The sequence below is a fragment of the Callospermophilus lateralis genome, chromosome 20, assembly GCF_048772815.1.
Source record: "Callospermophilus lateralis isolate mCalLat2 chromosome 20, mCalLat2.hap1, whole genome shotgun sequence".
Taxonomy (NCBI): Eukaryota; Metazoa; Chordata; class Mammalia; order Rodentia; family Sciuridae; genus Callospermophilus; species Callospermophilus lateralis.
In genome coordinates this window covers 16,992,234-17,019,028 of record NC_135324.1, presented here as the reverse complement: position 1 = coordinate 17,019,028, position 26,795 = coordinate 16,992,234, and the positions used below count along the sequence as shown (strand labels likewise).

At 47.8% G+C, this 26,795-nt stretch overlaps 1 protein-coding gene across 1 annotated transcript in view; it reads right to left on the bottom strand.

The window, feature by feature from the left end:
• Positions 1 to 26,795, bottom strand: part of Shq1 (SHQ1, H/ACA ribonucleoprotein assembly factor) — a 71,271-nt gene that overhangs the window by 25,383 nt on the left and 19,093 nt on the right. The window contains exons 6-9 of the mRNA XM_077106237.1: positions 25,019 to 25,146; positions 16,033 to 16,187; positions 15,268 to 15,321; positions 13,143 to 13,266 (exon numbers count right to left, since the gene is read on the bottom strand). Coding sequence (XP_076962352.1) covers positions 13,143 to 13,266; positions 15,268 to 15,321; positions 16,033 to 16,187; positions 25,019 to 25,146 — 461 coding nt within the window. The remainder of the gene's footprint in view (positions 1 to 13,142; positions 13,267 to 15,267; positions 15,322 to 16,032; positions 16,188 to 25,018; positions 25,147 to 26,795) is intronic.

The window sequence follows — 26,795 nt, the reverse complement described above, 5'->3', positions numbered from 1 at the left end:
AAAATTGAAGAAAACTTAGATTGAAACTAAAACATCATAGCACTAGTTGAGAAATGAGCTGACGAACGTCACATGAAAAAGAGCCATCAATTATTAAAGTCTTGTTCACCCTAATTACCTCCTCCTGGTTATTAAATGAGCCTAATTTTAATCCAACCAACGGGTACAAAGGGAGCCTCTTACAACCCCACAGTTCCCTAGGTGTTCCAAACTCCATGGCGTCCCCTGAAATTTATTAACCACGGGGCAAATTACTACCCCTGGGGTAAGAGCCACTTCCTCTGGTCTGCAGAACAGCGTCCCCAGGTCCCCCCGCTCTGAAGCATGAACATGCCTGTGCGGATTTCAGGGAGCCCCTCGCCTTGTGTCCGCTGCATTTCCATCTGACTTTTAGATTTCACAAGAACCATGAGGGAGATGATGACCCGGCACTTTAGTACAATCCACTAGCAAGCCAGCTTGAAAGAGCCGCCACTCTGCTGAAGAAGCGCAGACCAGGGCCCGAGGGAAGCCTGCAGCGGCCCAGGCCTGCCATCAAGCGCCATGAGAGGGATGGGGTCACAGGCCACCCAGCCACACCCTCCAGGCGCTTCCCCACTGGCCCTGGCGATCCTTCTTGGACATGCCCTTCCCCCCACCTCCTGAGCCCCTGTCCCATTCAGACACACAGTGGCGGCTCAGAGAGGATCCCAGCACAGCAGGCACGTGCACATTGCTTTCCCTCTGGCCAGCTTCCTCCCTCTCTCCTTTTGGGAGGAGAGGTGCAGAGTGGAGCTTAGCTTCATGATAACCTCCTCCCTTGACCATGTCCCTTGACCGCAATGGGGGTGGGGGTGGGGGGTGGGGGAGCGACGCAGCTGGCAGAGCGTGGGGAGAGGCCTCAACTCCGGCATGGGCACTGAGGACAGACCCTGCCTCAGAGTTTCATGGAGAGCAGTGTGGTACTAACGTCACTCATTCATAGGACCCTTGGCCCAGCGAATTACAGACCTGCACTCAGCAGATTCACTCCTGCTAAGAGCCTTGCACAAGTTCAACTCTCCCCTCTAAGAGTGAAGTACTAACAGTGAAAAGAAACATCAAGATAAAGGGAAATATCAAATAACAAAAAACAAGAAATAAACTAGATGCGGTAGCGCACGCCTGTAATCCCAGCAACTTGGGAGGCTGAGGAAGGAGGATCCCAAGTTAAGGCTAGCCTCAGCAACTTAGCAAGGCCCTGTCTCAAAATAAAAAATAAAAACAGGCTGGGGATGGGGCCTAGTGGTAGAGCACCTCTGGGTTCAATCCCTAGCACAGCAAAAAAAAAAAAGGAAGAAAATATTTTTAAAATGTTTTTTAAAGTAAAGTAAAAAAAAATGCATTGTATATGCATGTTCTGACCTCTATTTCTTCAAAAATGAAAAACAGACATTAGAAATCCTAAACGTGCACATGGCCAGACGATAGGGATCAACAGCACCGGCCTCAAAGGTCACTGAGCTTGGGGAGGGCAGCTGGCCATCCTTCACGGTTCCCCCTTATTTGCACAATCATCCTCAAGAAAGAATTTGGTAAAACTCAGGACATGCTCCACTACGAAGCCGACCCTGAAACACTGAGAGTAGTAGTTACAAACTTTGATCCGCATTTAAAATCACTTCATTTATGTATCCATGTATGTATTTTCGAGAGGGGTTGGTCCAGAACTCCTGGGCTCACGCACCCCTCCTGCCTCTGCCTCCTGAGCAGCTGGTGAACCGTGCTCTCAGCATCTTGGTGACAGACACAGTAAGAGATAACCAGGCGACTGGCAGCTGACAACCTGGAGCAAGACTCTAAAACACCCGCCCTGCAACTGCCTTGCTCTGTGGTCTGACTCCATCTCCACAGGGGCCTGCGGTGTCACAGCCAGGGTGCCCCAAGGTTGTGGGGGTGGGGAGAGGAGGGTGGGGTTCTGTCCTCTGCACTGACTGCCCCAGCAGGTCCCCAGGCCTTCTCCACTCATCCAGCAGCTACTGGCCAAGGAAGAGCTGGCCCTCTTCTGGGCTGTCCCCTAACCAGTGCCAGAAGCCTTCGGGGACACCCCAGTCCCTGGATCCCTTGGGGCTTTATCTAGTGACGAGCTTGTCAGACGTCCTGGGAGCATAAGAAACTGCTAAGGCCCAAATCTAAGACAGTTATTTCTGCTCAAAGGCACTGCAGGAAAGTGACATTTTTCAGGCAGGTCACTGCCTGGTTCAAGGCAGCAAAAAAGGAGGCACTATGGAGACAGCATGGCAGGTCTTCTCACTGCAGGTCCCCAGGCCCAGCCAGCAGGCCTCCAGCTCCCAGGAGTGGGGCAGGAGTGGCTCCCTCGGACTCCCTTAGGAGGGCACTTAACACTAGCACCCCGGTATTGTAAGTGACAAGAGGCACAGACGGCTGACTTCAGGGAAAGGACTGTAACAATAACACGTGGAAACGTAATGACGACACAAGGAGACACTGCGTCCCTAAAAGCGGGGGGCGGTTCACAGAGGTGCACACAGCCTCTGGCTCTGCTGTCACAGGAAGGTGAGGTCGATGCAGCGCGCTTTGCTGCCTGGGCAGACGCGGCACCGCAGGGTCACACGCCTCAACATGAAGACGAGCCGCAGCAGCAGTCAACGGCAATCCTTTGGCTACCCAAAGTCCTCTCAGCAGGCCAGGCCTGGCAGTCACCTCCTGACAGACCGGCTCCTGGCTGGAGGCCCCACAGATGAGCAGGGCACTGAAAGCCAGCTCAGGAGGAGGCGTGCCCACCACCAGCTCCACACCTCTCTGCAACTGCTGGCACCCACGGCAGCTGGCGCCGGGCAGCTCGGAACTGCACGAGAGGAGAGGCCGAGGCGGCCGAGGAAAGGCAGGTGGTTATTCTAAAGACCTGAAGGAAAACAGCGTGGTCCTTGTTTATAAACCACCTCAGAATGAAGGCCGACCTCACCATCATCTTCACATACGTAACTTAGACACCTTGCTGGACTCCTGGGTTCTGATGAGAACTTATGACCAAAACGGATCCTAAGGACTATTTAACATTAATTTTCATATGCTAGAAAAACTGTGTCAAACTAATTAAAATGAAGAGAATCAAAGCAGGCAGCCCACTTTAGCATCAGGCTGCGTAAGGTCAGAGAGTAAAATCAAGTCCCCAAAGAGTAACACAGATATACATGTTAAAGTCAGCATTAAAAAAAAAAGAGCTTATCAGGGCTGGGGGTGTGGCCCAGTACCCAAAAAAGGAAAGGGGGGGAAAAAAGCTTCTCCATCTGTGAATTTTTAAATTCTCAAATTTCTCCGATGCTGTTCAAGTTTTTACATTTCTGAGTTGTAAGAAGAAACACATACTTCAAGCAATGAGTTACTATTTTAAGGACTAGTCTTATAGCAACTGAAAAAGTACTCCTGTGTTTTTAAAATTACATTTATTATTCCTATATTCACAGACAGAATTAACATGAAGCAAACAGCCCGTGTAGATGCTCCCTTTGCTTAGAATCAACAAACCTCAACCAATCCCAAGCTACCACCCAGGTCTCAATCGGTCACGACTTTGGGAACAGAGTTCCAATTCTCCCCAGGCTGGCGTGGGGTCCCTGCGACAGCAGGCAGTAGCAACCCAGTGTCCTGCGGAGGGCACTTCACGTCCGTTACGTCATCAAGCCTTGTCTCATCAGAGGACGACGAGTGTGGAGACTTTGAAGGAGCTGGCCCAGATCACAGCCAGGACTGGAAACCAGGAGCGTGTGACCTGCAGCCGCTGTGCAGTACACACAGGGTCAGCGTCCACCACCTGCTGAGCTGAAGGGACATGACAGTTCATCCTTCCTCTCTGGTCCAGAACATTGTCCTGTAATTGTGTGATCTTGTTCAATAAAGTGTGGGTTAATCTACCCCAGAGGACATGCCTCACTCCGAATGTACCTGGCCAAACTGCTCGGCTAACAGGCACTGGTCATGTCACTTGTGCTCTGAGGACTTGCTATCGGTTACTGCATTGTGACACAGGCAGAGCAGAAGTTCCATGACTCCTTCCCTTATGATATTTACCCCCGAAAGAACGTGGCTGTCCGACTTTCTCACATCTCTGCATCATGAAAGTTCAAATAAGAAATGCAATCCTCAGGAGGCTGAGACAGGAGGATGACGAGTTCAAAGCAGCCTCTGCAAAAGTGAGGACCTAAGCAACTCAGTGAGACCCTGTCTCTAAATAAAATTTAAAAATGGGCTGGGATGTGGCTCAGCGGTCAAGTGTCTGAGTTCAATCCCTGGTACCCACCCCACCCCTACCAAAAAAAGAAACCCAAGGCTGCTTTTTGTCTTTTCTGCAGTAGCAGTCCCTGTAGGATCCGCTTGTCTGGAAGGACAGCCCTGACACCAACCCCAGCCTCCTCCTGGACCACCTGTCAGAGCAGTGCCTGTGCCAGGCGTAGTGGCCCACGCCTGTGATCCCAGCCTCTCAGGGGCTGAAGCAGGGGGACTGCGGGTTCAAAGCCAACCTCAGCAACTTAGCGAGGCTAAGTGAGATCCTGTCTCCAGATACAACATAAAATAGGATGGGGATGGGGCTCAGCGGTTAATGCCCCTTGGTTCAATCCTCAGCACCAAAAAAAGAAAAAGAAAAGAAAATCACCTAATGGTAGCATGTCTGATTTCAGCTTCCTTAGACCGCTGGGAGGGAGGCATCCAAGGTCAAGGCGGAACACACACAAAAATCCCCATTTATACAGTACGTAAAAAGGTAGGAAGGCTCAGAAGTTGACAATCTAAGCCGGTCTTTAAAATCCAGCTGTGCAGCCGGAGCCTGCAGGCGCCTGTCTGGACTTAATCTGAGTCTGTTCCCAAACAGGGCAAACGGAGAGGCAGTTGTTCAGAACTCACTGGGACTTAGAATGAGACAGTGAGCACGCGGATGTTCACACATGTGGCAAGGGGAACGAGGACAGAGGTCTCGTGGGACCAGATCCTGGCACTCCCGTCCTGCCTCCAGCCTGCTACCTGTTTGTTAGGCTCTGTCCACCGTGCCTTCCTCCTCCAGGCCACACTGCCTGTCCCCGGCTACCTCAGGTCCAGACAGGAGTGTCTGCTCCCTTCAGCGTGCCACCAGCCTCACCTCCATGCTAAGTGCCGCTGCCAGATGGACTGGGCTCCTCGGGTCCGTCAACAGGCTGACACCACACGCTGGCAGACCTCCCCTAAGGCCCCATCTCCTTGGCGAGTGCCTGGGGGCACAGGGCCATCTTTCCCACCTCTCTTCTCTCAGCCAGGCCCCCAGACAGGTGGGCAGAGGTGCTGCGTCCTGGACACAGAACCGGTTACCCCTCTCTACCTACTGCCTCCTGTGGCAGTACCACTCCCCCACTTTCCCCAACACTGGGAAGGTGCCAGGTGCCACTGGCACCTCACTCAGCAGCCTGTGCCGTCGGCTTCCTCTTGGCACCCCCTGCACACACAGCACCTCCTGGAGCAGAGCGAGGAGTGGTCCTAGAGCTCCACGGCCCACCCTCTCCACCCTCCTGGGCTTTCCCACGGCTTTCCTGCATGAGCTACCTGAGACGCGGGAAGGTACCCCGTGGTCCCCTGACCTCATCCCGGGTCCTGCACAGGGCTGAGACATGGGCGCACGCTGGGCCTGGAGGAGCAGAGCCCTAGTGCAGCCCTTGCTGCGGCTAGAAACCGGCAGGTCCACAAGGGTGTGAGAGCAGAGGCTCCAGAGCAGACACAGAGCAGGGTGGCCCCACGCGGATGCAGGCTCAGTTGGGTTGGGCTCTTACTGGCCGTTTACAGCCTCTTCCTTTATCAGAGGTCCACACCAACGACCACTACTTCTGCTTCTTTAACCACACCCCCACCCCCAAGGGGGAAAAAAAAAAAAATCAAACTGAACTGGCTCCACAGGCCCAGCTGGGCCGCACCTCCCCAGTTCAGCTGGGCTGCTCACTCCTGTGCCCAGGCGGCCATGCAGGCTCCTGAGCATGCACCTCCTAACTGTGAGCAACAGGGTCAGCCATGGCTCACGATGGGGTGGACAGCGGAAACTGCTGCACTTGAGACGGGGCGCATCCACTTGAGACGGGGCGGTGGCTACTCTGTGAAGAGCTGGAAGGGGAGGACTTTAGCTTTGAAGGCCAGGTAGTATTTGTTGGAACCCTGCTGTGAAATCACAAAGCAGCCACGGGCAGTACGCACGTGAACGAGCATGACTGTGTTCCAATAAAACTTTATTCATGGGCGCTAATATACGAACCACACATAACTTCATGAGTTACAAACACTCTTTTCCTTTTAACCACTGAATTCTTAGTCCAAGGGTCACAGAGGTGGATTTGGACTAGTAGGGGCAAGTACAGTGCTTTCTTAAGGGACTGTCTGCTTTGTGTCTTATAACAGTGTTTTGTATCTTATCTTTGGTCCTTTCATTCCTGTTCCACAACAGACTCCATGAGCCGAGACCAAGACATGCACACCCTTATGAATCTTCACTGATTCTATTACAATGCCTCGCAGAGAACAGACCCATTCATGTCTGCTGAATAAATACATGTCTGTTACTTGTCACGTTTTCAGTATTAATTTCTTACACGTTCTCCAGATAACACATAAAATATTACTCAAGTCCCAATATTAATATACAACAGAACTTTGATCCACTAATGTCAAATAAATAAAAGCTTTCTTTCTTTATTCCCCCAAATTTGTCTTAAACATATACAATTTCATGGCTTTATCTTTTTACTTAAACAAACCAGGCAGAAAATTATTTCCTAAAAAGAAAGATCTCAAAACTGACTTTAACCCAGGAGCAGTGAAGCATGCCTGTCATCCCAGCAACTCAGGAGGCTAAGGCAGGAGGATCACAAATTAAAGGCCAGCCTCTGCAATTTAGTGAGACCCTGTTTTAAAATAAAAAAATAAAAAGGGCTGGGGATATAGCTCAGTAGTAAAGTACCCCTGGGTTGAATCACCATTACCAAAAGATCAAATTAAAAAAAAAAAAAAACAAAAAAACACCTGACTTAAAAAACTAACCTCCCAAAATTCCTGCACTGCTCAGCTCACAAACTGCAGAAATAAAACCTACCCTAAATAGTACAGAAGTAGAATGCAAACTTTATAAAAGCATAAGAAATCAGCTTATTTTGTGCCATCGCCACCCCCGTAGGTATTACTATTTAACTCAAATTTTCAAAGAATACTAACGTTAAAAATATTCTAAGAAATTTTTTTTGTAGTCGAATAATGTTAATCATTTGTGGCAATTAAAAGGTAATTTATAAACCATGCAGAAAATGCTGCAGCAACAAAAAAAGATTTCTATGTATATAAATGTAGCCCCAAACCTGCCAGGAGAGCAACCTGGACATCTGTGGCTGACGACGTCCCCAGCTGGCAGCCCTCCTGGGGCACTGGGGTGACTGACCTGGCTCTCCCCTCTCGCTCACAGGCAACACCCTCCTGTGCCTGGACAAGTGAGGGTATGGGGCTTCTAAGGGGGAAAACGTGCCACTGAAGACATTCAGAACACAGGCCTGCACCCTAAGGAAGGGACAAGACGGAAAGGAACCTGCTCTGCCGAGGACAGAACCCCAAGACCCGGTGGCCGGTGGCAGTCCCCGTCCCACCACCTGCAGCAGCTCTCCTTCCCGGGGCTGTCTGCGTGTGATGGTCGGCTACACTGGGAGAAGCCCTGCTTCACTGCGTGACTTCAATCTCACCCATTTTGAATTTACTGAAATGCCACGACTGTTCCACCTTAGAAAAATAATTGCTATAGGGGATTCATTAGGAAATAAAAAGCTCAAACCAACTTAGAACAGGAGGAAGAAACAGGAACGAGGACCGTCTCCTGCCGGGGAGCTGGGAGTTCAGTGATAACATTAAAGCAGCAGACATAATTCTAAACGACCAGGGACTACCAACGAGTGTAGAGGATACAGGGCAAAAGCTCAATCGGAAGGCACACGGGCTTTCCATCATCTGGTTCCAAAAGATAAATTTTGTTGAAAAAAACCGCGCTGCTCTGGGCTTCCTCACGCTCTTCATGACAATGACCACACTGTCCTGCCTCTTCCGTGACCCAGCACCATGCTTCCCCCAACCCTGATTCCAATCCCTTACCCTGCAAAGCACTCCCTGTCCCCCAGGGAAACCCACCTCCCCCTCTGTGAGCCACTCAGTCATCCCTCCCCTGGTCCGCGAGGTATTTGGCTAGTGACTGCCATCTCAAGTGTCCCTGCTAGTGCTCAGGCTCCGCGGCGTCCAACACCATCCACTGGCCAATTCCTGGCTACTGCTCTGACTTCCCTGGGCGCCCTGCACAGAATGGCTGCTGAGTAGGTGATCATCCATACACCGTGGGTGAGCCAATTCACAGATGAGCTCGGCAGCCAGTCAACACACACTCTAGACAAAGTCAGATAAAGCAGAGGGTCCCCTCTGTAGGTGGCTACGTGTCACAATGCTTTAAGCCCATCAGGTTCCCTGGCTTACCCTTTCACTCCCCATATTTCTCCTCTGAGTTTCTTACTACAAGTAAAAAAAGAAATTATTCTTTAAATCTGCAACATGATTCTGTGCCCCCCCCCCCCATTAGAACTACTGCTTGTCCAGGACCCAGTTCAGTACGGCAAGCCGGCGGGGGCCTGCTGGGTGAACCGAGGACTGCGCCACAGGTGATCTACAGAGGAAAAGTTGAAAGGCGTAACAATTCCTCAGAACGTCCCCAGCCAGGAATGCATGCAAATTAAATAAAGATGAATATCAATATCGGACAATCTTAGACTTCTGCCTTGCTAGTCTAGATGTATGTGATCCCCTCTACAGTTCCATTTTCCTGAGTGTTTGCTAAGCTAACTGGAATAAATAGAGTGTAAACATTAAACAGAAATCCCCGTCACGGCCTCATCAGCTCTGGAGCTCCTGCAAGGAACTTACCAGACCTCATTTTCCTGCCCATCCGTTCTTCGTAAAGATCAACCCGAAGCCCTGTGCTTGGTGCCCTGACCCTTCCTTTCTTTCACACTGGCCAAGTTCTAGCTGTGGAAGGGTTAGGAAGCAGTCACTGCTGAGAAGCTGGCTATTACTGAGCTTGGGGATCGCCTGACCGGAGGGCTACTGGCTGTCTGAAGTCAAGCCAGACGCCTAGGGTGGCTTCCCTACCTGGGGCTGCTAGTGGCCACACTCCAAGTGCGTGCGGAAGTCAGGTTCCCACCAGACTGGACGACAGAGAGGACAGACAGAAAACTACAGGTCTTCATAACCCCAACATTCTCATACCACTGCCTAAACGCACATTTTGTTTTCCACACAACAAGGGATAAATTTAAATTTGAAATATAAAGTGGTGAAGAACTCAGACTTGGAGGAAACAAAGCAATATTATTTATAGAGGAAACCCACTACACGTACAAAACAGGCCAGTATTGTGAATACCAAGCCCCCTGTGCCCTCCAGCAATGATCACCTGTGACCAATGTGCTTCAGCCGCACCCACCACTTCCCACCATCCACCAGGAACTGTGGAGGCCAACCTCAGACTCGATGTAGTTTCGTTTACAACAATTTCCATGGAGATGCGGCCCAGACTTGGTTGGAGCTGGGTCAAACCCAGGCTGCGCCATCTAGCAGCACAGACGGTGGCCCTGGGCTACTGACGTGGCTTCCCGGACACTCTTTTCTCCCTGCCCTCAGGGTCACAGTACAAGGGAAACGTGATTAAGGAGGCAGCGAGGAGCTGGACCCAGTGGTGGCACACAGAAAGAAGCCCGCCCCAGGCTGTCACTGCTCCCTGTGCCAGCTTGTTAAGAGGCACTTTCCGGTTCATTTGCCCTGAAGTCACTAAAGACAAGACTGATACCAAACACGTATCTGAAAGAGGCTCGTGAAAGGGGCAACCCCGTGCCCTGGAAGCTGTAACTGTGAGGGACGAGGACTGGTACAGCAGCAGAGTAGCCAGGTGGCTCCGGGAGGGGCTGCTCTGGGAGCCAGGGGTCCTTCTGTCACAGGAGCAGCAGTGGGGTCACCTCCTCCCTGCGGCATCCCAGCAGCCGGACCCAGGCGGTGGAAGCCAGGGGGGCTTTTTAAGTAAAGTTCAAAGTGAGCATTGTAAGTCCTGAAGTTAGACTCCTCTTGCAACTAGAAAGTATGAGAAGACTTGTTTGCTATCTAAAGTGACAGAAAAAAGTTACTGGGTGTATATTATAGGAGACCCGGTGTCACAACTCTTCCACCCACGGGGGCAGGACGACAAACGGGCTCCAAGGGGAACGGGAGGAAGACCGAGCCTGAAGAGCTTCCCCCATCATCACCCTCGGCCGCCTCACAGAAGCAGGTGAGGACCCCTTCGTAAGCCCGGGGCAGCCAAACGTCCAGGAAGGGTCTTCGTAGAGTGAAGTTGGCGTGATCTGCCGTGAGCCAGAGGAAGCTGATTCTGGGCTGTGAGGCACATATGCGCACTCAACGACCTGCACACGTGACCTGTGGCGACCTGCACGCGTGACCTGTGGCCAAGCGTGAAGCTGAGGCTCGTCCCTCTGAGGTCGAGCAGGACTTCTGAAGTGCACAGAGAGCTCTTCCCATCCCTTCTCCTGTTATTCCCAGGTGACTACGCAGCTCAAGGTGCCTCCCGAGGGATTCCACCTCTCCCTTCCCAGAGGCACGGAGTGAGGAGGAGGTCGCGAAGGCTGCTGGGAGACAGGGACAGAAGGAGAAAGGGGGGAGCTGCAGATGAAGGGGGAGTCGCGGGCTGCAAGCTGACAGCTGGAGGGAGCGCAGCGCCGTGGGCAAGGTCCGGTGCTAGCACTAAGCGGTACTTAGGGGGCAAAGCCGGATTTCCTGCCCTAAAGAATCAGGATCAACATTGGGAAACTTCAAGGGATAAGTACCGCCTTCTGGAAGAGGGAGGGAGGGTGGGCAGGTGCACAGACCTAACAGGCCAGGGGTCTAGGAAAGGTATTCACAATGGCCGTGTGAGTCAGACGGAGCCAAGGCTGGGCTCCGGGCAGACTGCGGCTGCAGCCCCTCCGTTACAGTGAAGGGTCTGCAGGTGCAGACGCCTTCTGGGGGTTTGGGAAGCTCATTCGAGATGGACATCTCTTGGGGGGCGAGTTTATCCACATTCTTGTCCCCACCGTGGAAGTACCACGCTGGCGTGTGTGAAAGAAGCGGAACGCTGGGGCTGCGCTGCGAACCACCCGCAGGCACCAACGCATGCCAGGATAACACTAAATGCCACAGCAGAGCCACCTTCACTTACTTATGGATGTCCGTGCAAATGAGTCTAGAGTGACATCACCGGTGTCCCTGTGCTGCCACAGGATCACAACCATTACCAGGACCCTAGCTAGCATCCTCGAGTCTCACGGTGTGAACTCGAGACAGTCCAGTCCTGTGTCTGGCACTAACCAACCACAGCCCAAATGAGCCACAGCACCCCGCGCCTGTCTGCAGGGGGCTCTGACGCAGTCCCAGGAGGAGGCCCACACGTGTTATTTCAAGTTTCCTGCAGCTATCACAATACTGCCAATAAAACTACTTCTTATCAGAGTGACAATGACGAAAAGTTAAGTCTCAATTTCAATTCTGATCTACTAAAACTGTTTGAATAATTGATTAGAGTGTAAGTCAAGGCAATCAAGTTTATTTTTCAGTTTTGCAATCAAAGAACTGATTACTTCTCAAATAAAAAAAAACAAAAAAACAAAACAGAGAACTGGATTATTTCCCAGAATAAAAAGAAACAAGTAACAGTTTCTATGTAGGAGAGCAAGCGTGTGAGCATGAGTGTGGGTGCAGCCACACACAGGTCTCGCTGGCTCTGCTCCGGAAGCCGTGACGTAACAGGATAATCACATACTGCTTAAATCTAGGAGTTCTTGTGGTTTAAATCTATGAATCATGCCCAGATAATCTAGCATGACTTACAAAACAATTAATTGTGATGTGCGGCTCAAGCCCTACAATCATTCTTTATAGTAGATTGATTTTCAAGGTGATTTTAGAAATACAAGAACTATCTTGGACAAAAGGCAAGAAGAAATAATATATTTTTAAAAAAAAGGCAGATTTTCCTCCCACTGGTAAAGAAGATTGATTTCTCAATGATATTAGCTCTTTTATCCTATAATCAACAATCTTTCGAAACAGTCTAATCTAACTAGATGACTCAAAAGGCTTCTTTCATTTAACTATGATTCATTTTTACAATTATTATCTACTTTAAGAGGATCTTCTTCAGACCCGCCTTTCTCCCCCAGGGCAAGACAACTCCAGGTCACACAGAGGACAGAGAACCTCACAGGAGAATCACAACCACTGGCCACAAGAGTCTGCCCACTGAGCCAAGCCAGCACCTGGATCCCCAAGCAGGGACTCCCTTCTTGCCCTCTATCCTCAAGTCTGAAAACGAGGCTCCCAGAAACACTTGTGTCTAAGAGCAGAAGAAGGACAAGACTCCACAGGGGGACATCTGAGAAGGACTATGACGCCCTACAGTGACTTCTGCATGGACATACTGCGGATCACACACACAGAGATGCCACCCCCCGAAGTCATTATCTTGGCAACTATACCCTTAACGTGCTTTGGAATTTGTTTTGGAGCCTGGAAGTTTGCATATCCTTCGGCTAGTGAGTATCTGTCTTCTCAGGCTGAATTTAGCAGCAAAGTCGTCCCAGTAGCTGTACTTTTCTCTGGTAGTCCCTCCCGACCTCCCAAGTCTAGGTGACAAGTGCTCCCAAATGGTTCCTGCACTTGCCCAACGAGCTCTTCTCACTGCCTCGGCCACTCGCGAATCATCTCTGACACAGCGCCAGCCCTCACTGGGCAGGCAGTTACTGTCAGGCCCACAGTCCACCACAGGCCTCCGAGGAATACTGAACCCATTACCCACCACAGGGCGAGCTGGTTTGCAACACTGCATGCTCTTTCCTACCCCCTATTCTTGGAGAAGAACACCAGGCCTCCGGGGCAGTGTGTGTCTATGCAGAGGGACAACTATTTTATACCCCCGGGAAAGGCGTCACTCTGACTATTTTAACTATTATCACTTACATACAGGCAAAAGCAAAAAACATGATTAAGTCTTCACACCCTAAAAAACTCACGACTCTCCCACTCCCAAATTTGCAAGCCCGATATCTTACCTAGCTGCAAGATCTTTATTACGTCTCTGTAGGCCTTTGTCACCAGCTTGAAATGGCGATAAAGTGGGTAGCACAAAACTCTCCTTCCAAAAGACACCAGGATTTCATGAATATCGTTCCAAGTCTGTGAAATGCCATTTTAATCAGCAGTCATTTCCATAAAGTGTTACCAACAAAAGCATGCAATGAAACAGGAAACCATTCTCAATCAAACACTGTGAACCTGGTCATCATGAAGTAAAGTACTAGAGAAACAGAGAGCCAGGAAATGAGATTCTTTTTGAACAGTTCACAATATTTTACTGCAGTCTTTGGAATCTCTCATGCTATATCAACATATCACAAATGCTCCTTAAAAATCACTTATGTAGCAGGAAAGTTTTAAAGAGTCTCCAGAATTACAAATAAAAATCTAAAACACGTGGCACTAACAAAACGCAGGTGCACATGAAGGATATTTTTAACTGGTATGCTTTACGTCCTTTGTCTTGTTCTAGGATGGCAAAGATCCAGGATGAGGAGCACTTGAGTGAAGCGTGGCCACAGTCTCTGCCCTCCTGTGTGTCTTTATTTCTCCTTGGGGCATGAGTGGCACCTGTGATTTACCTCAGTAATCTGCTTTCACTGATAAAAAAGACTGGGCTGGTGATTTCTGAAAAAATGTTTTATCTTAAAAGGTAACAAACTGATACCATTAGCAACTCGAACCCACTGAGAACTCGAGATACAGGCACTAGAGTGTTGAGGTCCCAAGTTCAATCCCCAGAACCCCTGTAAAAAAACAAAAATCGAGGGAAATTTTCTACAAAATCGTTTTTAAATTGGTTTGGGTAAGTATAAAAAAAGGAAATCACATGTAAAACTTGAAAAATAAAATTAAGACTAAGGGAGTGAGATAATCCCTCCGTATCTTAACTCTCACAGCCACGAAAGCTCTGATCAAATATGCTGAGTATTTAACAAAGAACATTTTTATCTAAAAGGAATTCTGAACTTTAAAAAAACTCTAGCAATAACCTAAACACTTATGCATTTAACATAGCTGTTAATACATGGGAATTAAAATTATCTCAATTCAGAATTATCTCAGAATAAAAACTTCTAAATAAACTCACAAATGTGTGGATTTTCATGCAGATTTTAATTCCCTCATGAGGAAATGACTAGTCACCGACTTTGAAGATACCTGTTGGCAGAACTATCACAAAGCTCAGCCCCCCTGCTGCGTGTTGACGGTGGCCACGGAGGAGCGCACAGGGCCTGGAGAGCTGCTCTCTACCAGGACCTCGCCTGAGGGCCACCCGAGGCCTCACTGCAGGCTCAGGCTCAGACCCGGGGCGGGGCGCTGAGATGATCTTTCTAACTCTCTCCCTTAAACAAAGCTTCTGTGCTCATCAGGGTCCTTGATGAAATGCCTTAGAGTCCTGTCTCCTCAGGGAACAAAGTGACACCACACACAGCCTTGACTTGGCATCCCAAAGCATGAGGGTCTCACCTGATGTCATTGTGACCAATGGTCTAAACTGATACTGTTTTTTTTTTTAAAGCTTCTACTTTTAATTACTGAATTCACGTAAAACAGTTTGTTTAAAAATCAGAAACTGTAAAGATGTCATCCTTTGATATTTCTGGTGAGACCTGCACATCTATTTTCTAGAAAACAGACATGAGAACAATCATTACTGCGCTAGGAGTCATCCGAGCCACCCTGACTGAGGGACGTGGGGTGCGTTGTCTAAGCTTGGTCCCCACGTGTGCCACAGCGACACTCAGCTCACAGACTCGCTCAGAGGAGGAGCTAAAGTCACAGGCACGAAGGCCTGCCGCAGGCCCTGGGGTCCACCTCCCGAGTGCTGAGCTCCAGGACCGGCCACTCTGCACACCAGCTTCCAGTCCACCCACGTTCTCCCCCGACCACGTCCCTCTTCTTTCTCCAAGCTACATTTCCCTTCCCCAATTTCCAAAATACCTAGTCAGCTCCATGACCACGAAAGATGAAAAACAAACTTGCAAACAAAGCTTCCGTGCTGAGACAGAGTAGCTTGAATTACCCAGAGTGAAGTAATGAAACTGAAAAATAACGTTCTGGACAACAAAAGTCTAAAACCTGGAGCCAGAACCATACCTCAAACCAGCACAGCGTGGCACTCAGTTTCCTGAGATTCCAAGAGGACTCCACCTTTGTTTTGGAGAAAAGAGTAACATTTGTTTTAGAAGCAAAGTCATTTGAAAATAAAACAAATGTCTCTACTCAAACTTGTACCTGAATAGCACTGACAAATACAAGAACTGAGAAGTGTTGTATGACAAAATGACTGCTTTACTAGTGCACAGACTATTAGACATTTCTGTTTAGTTTGCTTGAAATTTTATAAAATAAAAATTTCTTACTAATAAGAATACCAAAACACAAAAGCAAATAAGCCGGGGCTTTGAAACTAAAAGCTAAAGGTAAAAAACGCTTGGTTTCTGTCCCTCTCAGCTAAGCCCCTTAATACTAAAGTGCCACCTGTGTTAACTTCACAGTGATCAAGAAACGGCCCTTCCAGAGAATACCTGTGAGGTTAAGGGTGTTCTAGAAAAGTTCTCCAAGGTGTCAGGTGTCACAATTTCAAACAGGTAAACAGGAGAATAAAAAAGGTAAATTTTATCAAATATAACCGAATGCTCTCACTCACCAAGATTTAATAATCTGAAGTACTTTCTGGTCAAAGAGAACATTTTATCCAACCATAGTGTCTTTATAAATGATGAGTGAAAACAAATTATTTTCAGATGCTCGGGCACCGAGTGACCCTAGGGATAGGTAGGACCCTCGCCAACAGAGCTCAGGTGCCCATGCGTGTCCCCAGCGTAGCAGATGCAGGGGCGTGCGCCCACATACACTTACATTCCTCTCGCCCTCGGTGACACGGGTCTCGTAGCAATACGCCAGAAGAATGTCAATTAAGCCGTAGCACACCTGCCGGCGAGCTCTCTTGTCTAGCAGGAAAGATTTATTGACCAACTTCCGTAGCTGATATTTCTCTTCTTCAGAAAAAGACACTAGGAGAGAAAACATTTAAAAATCATAGTCTCATTCAGTTTTATAAAATCCTCAATGTGGAAGATTTGCCAAAATTAGAACTTTGAATATAGAAACTGGAATAAGAGTTCTTTCTACTTAAGTCTACACAGCTAAACTACTTTTTAAAGTAGACGGCATGGTTTTATACTGCTTCTGTTCCGGACCCAGTAGCACTGAAGGAGAAAACGCTAAGTATCCGCTCCTCATTCACTTTCAGGCCCCCACTGTTCTGTGTTTCAGGCATTTAAACTCATAGTCACGAACTTTAATATTAAGACAACACATCTGGACCACAGAAAACATAACAGTCATAAAAATCACTGACAATATTTATCACCCATTTTGAAAATTCAATACAAAGAAACAGAAACATTCCCATATGCAAATCAGTTTTATTTTTTTTACCACATACACACAGTGTAGCATAAATGCACAGATGTGACTCCATCACACAAGTCAGACTCAGGAAGAGGGTGCTTCTCTTCAACAGTTTCCTTCCCACCTTCGGCTTCATGAAAAGCTTTACAGTAAAAATCTAATACACATCCCTGCACGGTTCCCTCCACACCAGGTGACAACATACAGACACACAAACGTGCAGGTACCACTCCACAACACCGCTGGTAACCTGCTAAGTCACCTGGACAGGCTCATTTTTGCAATGGAGTAGACGATTCCGCGATGGACTACGTTTTATCCAACCACGCCCCCTACTGATGGCCAGTCACCTCCTCCTGCCTTCCTGCTACTCAATAATGATGCAAAAAAACGTCCTTGCCACATGTCCTTGCGTATTGGAGGCTTTATTTCCATAAGGTTCCCAAGAGTACATTTATCGAATGCAAAAGTTTATCTGGCTTAAAGCAAACACTTAAAAGGCTACAGTAATTCTCCCTTCCTTTGTATCCAGTCAAGGATACAAGGTCCCTTTCTTACACAGACCTCCCATCCAGTCATTTCCAGGGTAATGGGCTGACAATGATTATGGGAGGCAAAACCCTAAGACGACACGACCCCTCCAAGGAGTCATATCACCACGCAGGATGGGGCTGGTGACTTGCCTCTAAGAATATGGCAAAGCTGGGCAGTCACTCCCACGGTAAAGCCCTGTTATATACGCAGACCTGAGCCGGGCTTTTCCTGCCCATCTTGAAGAAGTGAGAGGACATGTGGTGAGGAGGCCTGTGGGGACACTTTACAGCAAGTGCCTGTGGTGGCCCCAGCAGATAGCCAGCAGCAGAGGGAGGCTTCTGTGCTACCACGGCCGCGGACAGAATTCTGTCAGCAACTGTGTGAGCCTGGAACAGGACTCCAAGCTCCAGAGAGGAGCCAGCACCTGTCTGAAGAAGTTAGAGCCTCCTGAGACCCTGTGCAGAGGACCCAGCAGAAGCAGCCTAACTTCTGCACGTGGAAGCCATGAGGACATGAATGTGTGCTTTGTTAATTTGTTATACTGCAAGATAAAAATAAAACTGTCACACACCATGGGTATCTCATTAGCACCTTAATGCTAAACTTGAGCATTTTGTAAGTTTATTGGAAATCTGATTTGCTCTCCTGTGAATTACCCATCTAAATGTGCTCCACCCATTTTTTCTGCCAGATGCCTTGTCTTATCAAGTTGAAGAGCTCTTTGTGTATTAGACATAAATCCTAACCACCTCTCCAAATCCACTGTATCTCGACAACTTTGTTTACGGTTCCGTTTGCCATTGAAGTATTTATTTTTCATGTAGCCAAATAAATCTATCTCTTAAAAAATATTCTAGATTTATAACCTCGGTTAATGTTTTCCCAACCTCTGAATTGCACACGAAGTCTAAGATTTATTATTTTGCTTTGTACATTTATGCTTTAATCCATCTGGGAGCTATTTTTTCACATTTTAAGATTTCAGTTGATTCCAGATGAACAGTTAATTGTGCCAGCAAAATTTGTTTAGTAATCCATTTTTTTCCCACTATATTGAACCACCAACTTTGTCAAACAGATCTATTACTTTTCTTGCTAAAAATTACATCAAAGTATTCTTGTTTGTTGTCACTATTGTGAATACAATATTTCCCCCCATTTTCATAATTAAGTACTTCCTGATAAGAGGTATCAGACATTTCACTAATATTGGCACCCAGTACAAAACAACAAACTTGAAATACTTAGTGCGGATCACAAAATACCTTAAGCTTATGTAAAGGCTGGCAAGCATGAGATTGGAGATCACTGCCCAATTATCATAAAGCAATGTTTGAACACCACGTCTTCCTGTGCTTACACAAAACGATGCACAAGACGCTTTCCTTTCCAATCGTGTATGTTCTCACATTAATGAAATATAAGTATTAGTTCATTATTTTACAAATGAAGCAAGATACCTTGCCTAGAGCAAGATGCACAGAAAGAGCAACAGCTGGAAACAGGAACTAAAGGCTCAGTCCTAGGTATTCTAAGTACAGCCTTGTCTTTCTTCCTCCCAGTGTCAGGGACTGAACCAGGGCCTTGTGCAAGCTAGGCCAGCATTCTACTGCAGAGCCCCATACCAGGCTTGTCTCAGAGCAATTTTAAAAGAAATCTAAGCATTTATATATCCTTCTAAGTAAAAGAGTTACTACTCTTTCATCTTGCAAAGTTCTTTGTGATTTTCCTTCTATTCCCCCTCAATCACTTTCAAATTCTCTAAGTTTTTCACCCCAAGAGAAGCATCCTGTTTCTACTTCCAGGGCTTCACATCAACATAATGTCAAAGTGACTTTTGAGTCTTCTTCTCCAGGTTTAGAGTCGTCCGTGAAGTTCAGGTAAAGACAGGCTACACGCCCGACAGAGACCCCAAGACGGGGGCTGACACGAGACAGAAGTCTCTTTCTCATGCTACCACCATGGCCCATGACTCAGGCTGGCCGGACCCCAGCTTCCCATCACATAACTCCCACCCATCCGCCTGAGACAGCTACTCTGGCTTTTAGTAATCTCCTGGCCAACTAGAAGCAGAAAGCAAGAGGGTGACAGGCCCTCTCTTTCCAGAAACGTCATCCGTAAAGCGCCCACAGCACCTCCACTCACCTCCATCAGTGAAGGAGGACAGGAAGCAACTGTCATCAGCTGAGAGAGAGGTCACAGCTCAGCTGCAATCAACAAGGCCTCTGAAGGACACTGAAAAGACCCCTGGGCTCTTGGCCACCTCTTCAGAGGCCAGAACTTATTATTCCTGATATCCCCAAATCCAGCTTTTGGTGGCCAGCCGGACTGCCTTTCTGCTCTTCCCAGCCTGGTCAGGGCAAGGGAACGACCACACACAGAGGACAGGCCCCGGCCTGCTGCACTGTCCCCAAAGGCCCATGTCTATTAGAGGCTTGGTCTCCGTGCTGTGGCCCGTTGGTCGTGCAGTCTTGTAAGGGCTGGGCTTCCTGGGAGTTTTACATCACTGGGGTGCCCTGGATGGAGGGATGGAGCCCCGCTTCTTCCTGTCTGTCTGCAGCGGCACGGCTGTGAGACAGTGTTCCAGACATTTTGGCCCTGACATTCTGTCCCATCACTGGCCAAAAGCAACAGGTCCAAACATGGACGGAAATCTCTAAGTGTAAGCCAAAATAAAACCTTTCCTCTTTTAAACCAATTATCTCAGGTATTTTGTCATAGTGATAGAAAACAGCAAACAAAAGCTTTTACACATATAATTTTCCAAACTCACTTCCATCTGTCTTAGGAACCTGAAGTTTAAGATGGGTTCTTTTTATTTAAACACTTCCAGTGGTTTTGCGCCCTGTTCTTGTGTTGGAGCGCGGGTGGGGGCGACACTTAAATATACTTAATTTAAATTACTGGAAGCAATACTCCTTTTACTAAAATATATTTACTGCAAGAAACAGGTTTTGAAATATATTTATGTAATTATTTTTCAACCTGTTAGCAATCCTATGCTAAAAAAAGGGGAAGATATGTACTTGTATAGCATTGTTTATATAAATAACAATAATTTTAAAAATTTATTTAATTTGCTGGCCAGTAATGTTCCTAAATACAAGTTAAAATACTGGTAGGTATCAAGTCAAGCATTCTTTAAATACCAATATTCAAAAATTAAATTGGTAAGACAAATAAACCAGGTGTTGACTCATCTAAAACCCCCTTAACTTAAATAGAAGCACTCAGTTCTCTTTAAGCAACTGGATTTAAGGCAGCCCCCCAAGGGGCGCACACTGACGTATGAAGAAGGTATGCTGACAGACTACCTGAAGACCCAGGTATTTAGCAAAAGACTCGAGACAGCATTCCCTTAAGCACAGTTTTTCAGACACTCATTAATTTAGCTAATAGGAGAGTGCCAGGTGTTCAGGGCACTATCACTCACTCGAAAAAAGCCTTTACTCCCTCGTTGGCCAGTGAAGACCTCTGCTTTCACAGCTCTGAATCACACAGTGAGTGTGCCCAGAACCACATGGAGACAGGCTCTTCTGCACGCTCTGCCTTTACTCTTACCCCGTCATCCTGCACGTCTTTCAGCCGTCTGGAAAGGCTGATCCAGACGTCACACTACCCACACGCAGGGACATGCACGTGTTACGTGTCACTTTCAACCACTGCACAGCACCCGCACAGCTGACCCGACTGCACCCCTGGTTCTCAGGTGCCAGGTGCCCCAGGCTTTCCTGAAAACACCAACTTTTCTGAACATTTCTCAAGTTCCATTTCAGCCTGCTTAGTTCACTGATGATACACAAACACACCCACATGCTGAAATTCATGCCAAGAGACAGAGAGGATGAATAACCTAAAGGAGCCAGGAAGTCTCTAGAGAAATCAAGAGTCTGGGCTCCCAGAGGCTTTCTTATTACAACTGTAGATCCTGGCACCCCGGGGGAACTCGGGGAGGCTCGCACACGGCCAGATCTAACCACGCAGCATCCTGGAAATACCTGCAGGCCCGAGCCAGCAAGGCTTGGATGATCGCCACCACACGTGACATCTGCCAAGCACTTGTATGATTCAGACACACTACAGAGTGGCTCCGCGGTACAGTCCACAGCATTTCAGTTAATTATACTTGTAAAATAGTTGGCAGTGAACAAAGCCGGCTGAAAGCTCAGCAGGTCTGGGAAGCACAGGGCCCAGGGTCACCTCCCAGCGTTCAGAAGATGCCCACCAACATGTGCAGATCCGCCAAGGCATTCCCACCAACAGGGAAAGGTGCAGTGGTGCCCACCTTCCTCCCGGACTTTTAAAAATTCTGTTAGTTTCCAGTCCTCCCTGCTCTCTAAACACCCCCCAGGCACCCTGTCTCTGGGTCTGGGTCAGCAACTCGGTCACCATGGCCTGGCTCCTGCAGAGCACTGTGCCCCCTGGGGGCAGGTCAAGGGAAGGAGGAGCGTCTTGCACTTGGGCCTCCCGCTAGACGGCCAGCCCTCAGTGCTGTGATGTCAGAGCTGGCGCCTAGAGCACTTGTGCCAACAGGGTGTCCCTGCCAGGAAGTCCACTGATCATGAATGTCGCAATAAGCCAGTATGTGCCAAGATGCTTGGGCTGAGAGTGACCACTGAAAGGCACCAGGAGAGATGTGGCAGGGCCATCTTCAAGAATCCAGCACCCGGGGCTGGGGCTCAGGGGTAGAGGCTCACCTCGCACGTTCGAGACCTTGGGTTCCATCCTCAGCACCACATAAAAATAAATAAGTGAAATAAAGGTATTGTGTCCAACTACAACTAAAAAATAAATATTAAAAAAGGAACCAGAGTTCCAGGGGCACAGTGCTCACCACGGCCTCCACGGCCTCAGGGCTACGAACCGAGTCCAACCACAGAGTCAGGAAGATCAGAACAACAGTCACAGCCCAGGCCAGGCCAGCCATCGTGAGACTGCAGATGGTACAAAGTCCCCACGGGAACTCTGAGCCAGGAACACTAGTCTAGAACCACAGCCCAGGCCAGGCCAGCCATCGTGAGGCTGAAGATGGTACAAAGTCCCCACGGGAACTCTGAGCCAGGAACACTAGTCTAGAACCACAGCCCAGGCCAGGCCAGCCATCGTGAGGCTGTGGATGGTACCCAAGTCCCCACGGGAACTCTGAGCCAGGAACACTAAGTCTAGAACCACAGCCCAGGCCAGGCCAGCCATCGTGAGGCTGAAGATGGTACAAAGTCCCCTGCAGAACTTAGTGTTAGGAAGATGGGGAAAGAACCACAGGCCAGGCCAGGTCAGCAGCTAAGGTTCCCACCGAGGTCCACATGGAGTTCAAAGCAGGTGAGCGACTCTCAACGTGAAGAATGGACCAAAGGAGCGCCCTCACCACAACCCCACGCCCCGCGAGGAAGTGTTCAGGAGGCAGCGCCTACTGCCACGACCCAGGGAAGAGACCAGAGAGGCCGAAGGGACACGGGGGAGTGGGGGCAGAGCAGGCCCACGTGCCTTGGATAAACAGATTTAAAGGTTGCTTCTTGGTCTACTTCTTTCCCCCTCATTTTATTCTGCTTCAGCACACTTTGATGTATTCCTCCAATTCTGAGTATCCCGAGCGTTTGGGTAGGAAGCCAGGCCCAGTGCACACACTGTCGTCCCAGCTTCCTGGGAGCAGAGGAGGAAGGACTACTTAAACCTAGGGTTTCAAGGCCAGCCTGGGCTACCCTGTAAGACACCCTCTCAAAAAAGGAAAAAAACCAAACATGTGAATAAGAAAAGGGGGAGGAGACATCTCATTAACAAAATACTTCTCCTTAAAGCTTTATAAAGTACACAAAAATGGCAATTTCACAGGTGGGCCATTGGATTCCTGGCTGGCTCTCCTACCACTGATTTACTCTCTGATGATGACTTCTAACCTTCACAATGCACAACACCTCATTCAGTCCTCATGACAACTCAGAGACAGGTGTAGGATTTCCATAGCAACCAGAAGTCAGCAGACCACACCGCTAGACGTCTGAGCTCAAGCCGTGTTTAGCTCACCCGGCACCTCCCTGGACAGACTGGAAGAGGCGCCCCCTGCTCAGCAGAGCCCTGGGTCCCCTACCTCAGATCACAGCCCTGGCTGTGCCTGAAGCCCCACCCCCAGTGCAAGTCATGGGACAAAGCGGGATCAGGAGAGCCCGTGGCTGGGAGGACAGACGCTGGGTTAACCACCCTTAAGTCACACAGAGAGCAGTGATTCAAACGGAACACTGGACCGAGAAGGAGCTCTTCCCCAAGAGTGAGAGTGTGAGTCAAGGGTAAGGCCTCCCTGGGTAAAGCCTTCCTTAGATCCGAGGGCAACTAGCTCTCCCTGGTGGACAGAGAGCTCAACTACGCAGCTGCCAGGGTTTCCCACCCCACCTCCCTGAAGTGCTGGGCTACACCTGGGGAAGGGGAGTCCGCCAGCAGACATCCTGCACCATTTCAGCCTGGGCAACCTTCTGAGAAGACACACAGGCACAGAGCTAACTGCCCAAATCATGTCAGCAACTCTACACCTGAAAATCTGCCGGTGACATGGGGGAACTCTCTGAAGGCTTCTTAAATTATATATAAACCCAGGATTTGTTGAAGACAATAAATGTATCAAGGGTTATTATAAATGAGTTTCTCTCATGCAAAAGAGCCAATTATCTATTTTGTAAAAGCTTAGAGCAACGATTTTTTGATCTACGAGAATCTAACAAAACTTAACTACAAAAATCTTAACTGTTTTTCCATAAATACTTATTTCGTACCTGTTGCATAACAGGCACTTAGCTAGACACTACTGCACCGCTAGGCAAAGAATAAAAACAGACACCACAGACCCGCAGTGATCGCAGATGAAGTGGGAGTGCAATGGGAGAGAATTTAAAAATACACAAAACGATCACCAGCAACTACTTCAGGAAGAGGAAGCTGGGGTAGAAAAGGTCTATATTTCATTAAATATTCTTGAGAGAAAGAGAACCTTTCACTTACCCAATGAAATTTTAGTTTTTATATATAAGTCAAAGCCAAATCAGTATGTTGGCCAAAACAGACTGTTGTTCTTGATCTATCAGAAACGGTTACAACCCGAGCATGCAGACTTAATATGCAACCTTGAACTTACTTAATATGCAAACTTGAACTTGTTTTAACTCAGGAAATAACATGCGCTCCTAAGAAAGGACCTTTGTGGGCCGCGTCGGGCTGCGTGTTAAACATGGCACAGCCGTCCCTCTGGTCATAAAACCCCAGCTCAGCTTTCATGGGGACATGCTGGCCCACCCGTCCCCTGGAAGTGGTGGGCATGAGCACAGCCATACTGGCCTCTTCCTACAACTGGGTGTGAAAAAACACGGAGGGCATATCAGATTCATTCTGATGAATGAGAGACGGAGAACTGGGTCTGTTCCCACCATCACCAACACTCAAACGCCTCCCCCATGGGACTGTGTGACCCTCTCAAGCAGTTTTTTTGAAAACCACAAATGTCCTGAATGTTAATACCCCTGAGTTTACTACAAATTGATAAAAAAAATTTAAAAGGACTCCAGTGGTTCTAAAGGAAACTGAACTTCAAAAGCATTTTCCAACACAAAGAAGTGAAATGTAAATTTAGTGGCATTTTCAAGGATGAGGATCTCTTTTCTAGAATCAACAATACAAGATCATATCTTCACATTGTGAGATAATTAAAACCATGTGCTTAAGAATAGGGAAGGCAGCAAACTGGGTACTCAGAGATTTTTTTTTTTTTTTTTTTAAACTTTTTATTTTAAACTGATTTTAGACTTACAGGAATATAGTTGCAAAAATAGAAGACAATTCCAGAATACTTCTCACTCTGCTTTCCACCATGAGATTTTAAAAGTTTAACAAACGAGTCTCATTGTGAGTTTCTTACCTAACGCAGCATGACTTTCTGGCTGCCGACTCTTCCCCAAACAGGCCATCATTTCTGAATATGGATCATTCCACCAAGGATTATACTTCAAAATCTGTTCGACTGCTTCGTCTTCAAAGAAGTCAGCTCTGAGGAGGAACAGTGAACGGCTCGTTAGGCAGGACTGGCTGGCTTCCATCTCTCCAGTTTTATCTTCATTCATCACATTTCCGCTACAAACATGGACTGTTAATCCAGAGTTGTTTCGAGGAAAGATGGAGCCCTTATTTACTCCTTTCACTACCCCCCCACGAGACCATGTGCAAGCCGACATTTGTGATATTTGTGATCTCTTTCAACAGAAGCACTGGACGGTCATCCTGACCTCGAGGCACATCCCCCTTCAGTGTCGTGGGAGAAGTGAATCTGAACACACTCACTGAAACCCAGCACACGGGCTAGGATTTCACGCACCACAGATTTTGGTAAGGTGTCAATAAAGGAAAAGACCTTTCAAACCACCAGCAAAGGAAAACAGAGCAGGAAATTCAGGACAACTTCACAGAGAGGCGCAGACACACACACACATACTTTTTATCATGTGCATGGATACTTTCTACGACAATGCAAGCTATTTTACAGGGTTTGCTAACAGTTCCTTGATTTTAAATTAGTGAGAAAGATAAAAGAAGTCAGCTTTGTAAAGAACAGAAAACTAATTTTCCTGAACTCCACTTTCTCAGTTTTAACTAGAAAAACAACAGCTATATTTAAAACATACGTCTCACTCTCGGAGGACAGTCACTCAGAAAATATGCTATCTTGCATTCAAGGCTGGAAACTGGAATTCTTGGGAAAAGAGTGAGAAAGCATAACTCATGAAAAATTTTGTCTATGTTTCAGACAATGAGAAATTCAAGGAAATGGTTGCTTTGATAAATCAAATTTGCTAGCTGATATTTTTATGACTTTAGACACTTTTTTCTTTCATCTGAGATACTGAAATCTTTTGAAAATCAGAAAGACCAGGTAAGAACTGAGTTCATCCTTGGTTTCAGCCACTGCTCTAAGTGCTGGGCACCCAATCCCTCCTTCCCTCCTCCCACCATCACCATGGGTGTGTGGAGGGGCTGTTAAAACGCCCATTTCACAGGAGGAAACTGAGGCCTGGAAAACTATGCACCGTGGCCAAGCTCAGTGAGCTGGTGGGAAGTGTGGCCAGGATGTGGGCCCACTTGAGCCTCGCTCCAGAATCCAAGCTCCTACAAACACAAACTTCCTGTTTTTGTTTTTTTAATGAGGAAATGAAAAAATATGGGTCAAGACTGAATAGCTAGTATCTTAAACAGGAATTCTCAAATCCATTTTCGCCAGGCACACAAAGCATGTGGCACTAGGGTAAAACAGTGGCTTTACAAACGAATCCTCTTTTCTTACTAGCTATTTCTTTTTCCTTAAAGTGAACAAAAATTCTTTTGACTTGAAGTTCTACTATAGACTCATTCTCAAATCAGAAAGTGAGCTTTTTCTAAGAAATGACTTTCAAAAATGATGAACCAGAGAGTAAATGGCTAAAATGCTTCAAGAACTCAATCATTCCACACTTCCAAGCTGCATGTGGGGCACTGGATGCCGCTGCCTTGGCCCTGCGGGAGAATGAAGCGATCACAGCAGCAAATGCTGCTGCCACTTAACAGCAACGACCCTAGGGCAAAACGCACCCAGGGGGCAGGCAAGGGCCAGGAGGAGCGAGAGCTAACCCAAGACTGAATGGCCACTAGTTTATATTATTAAGAGG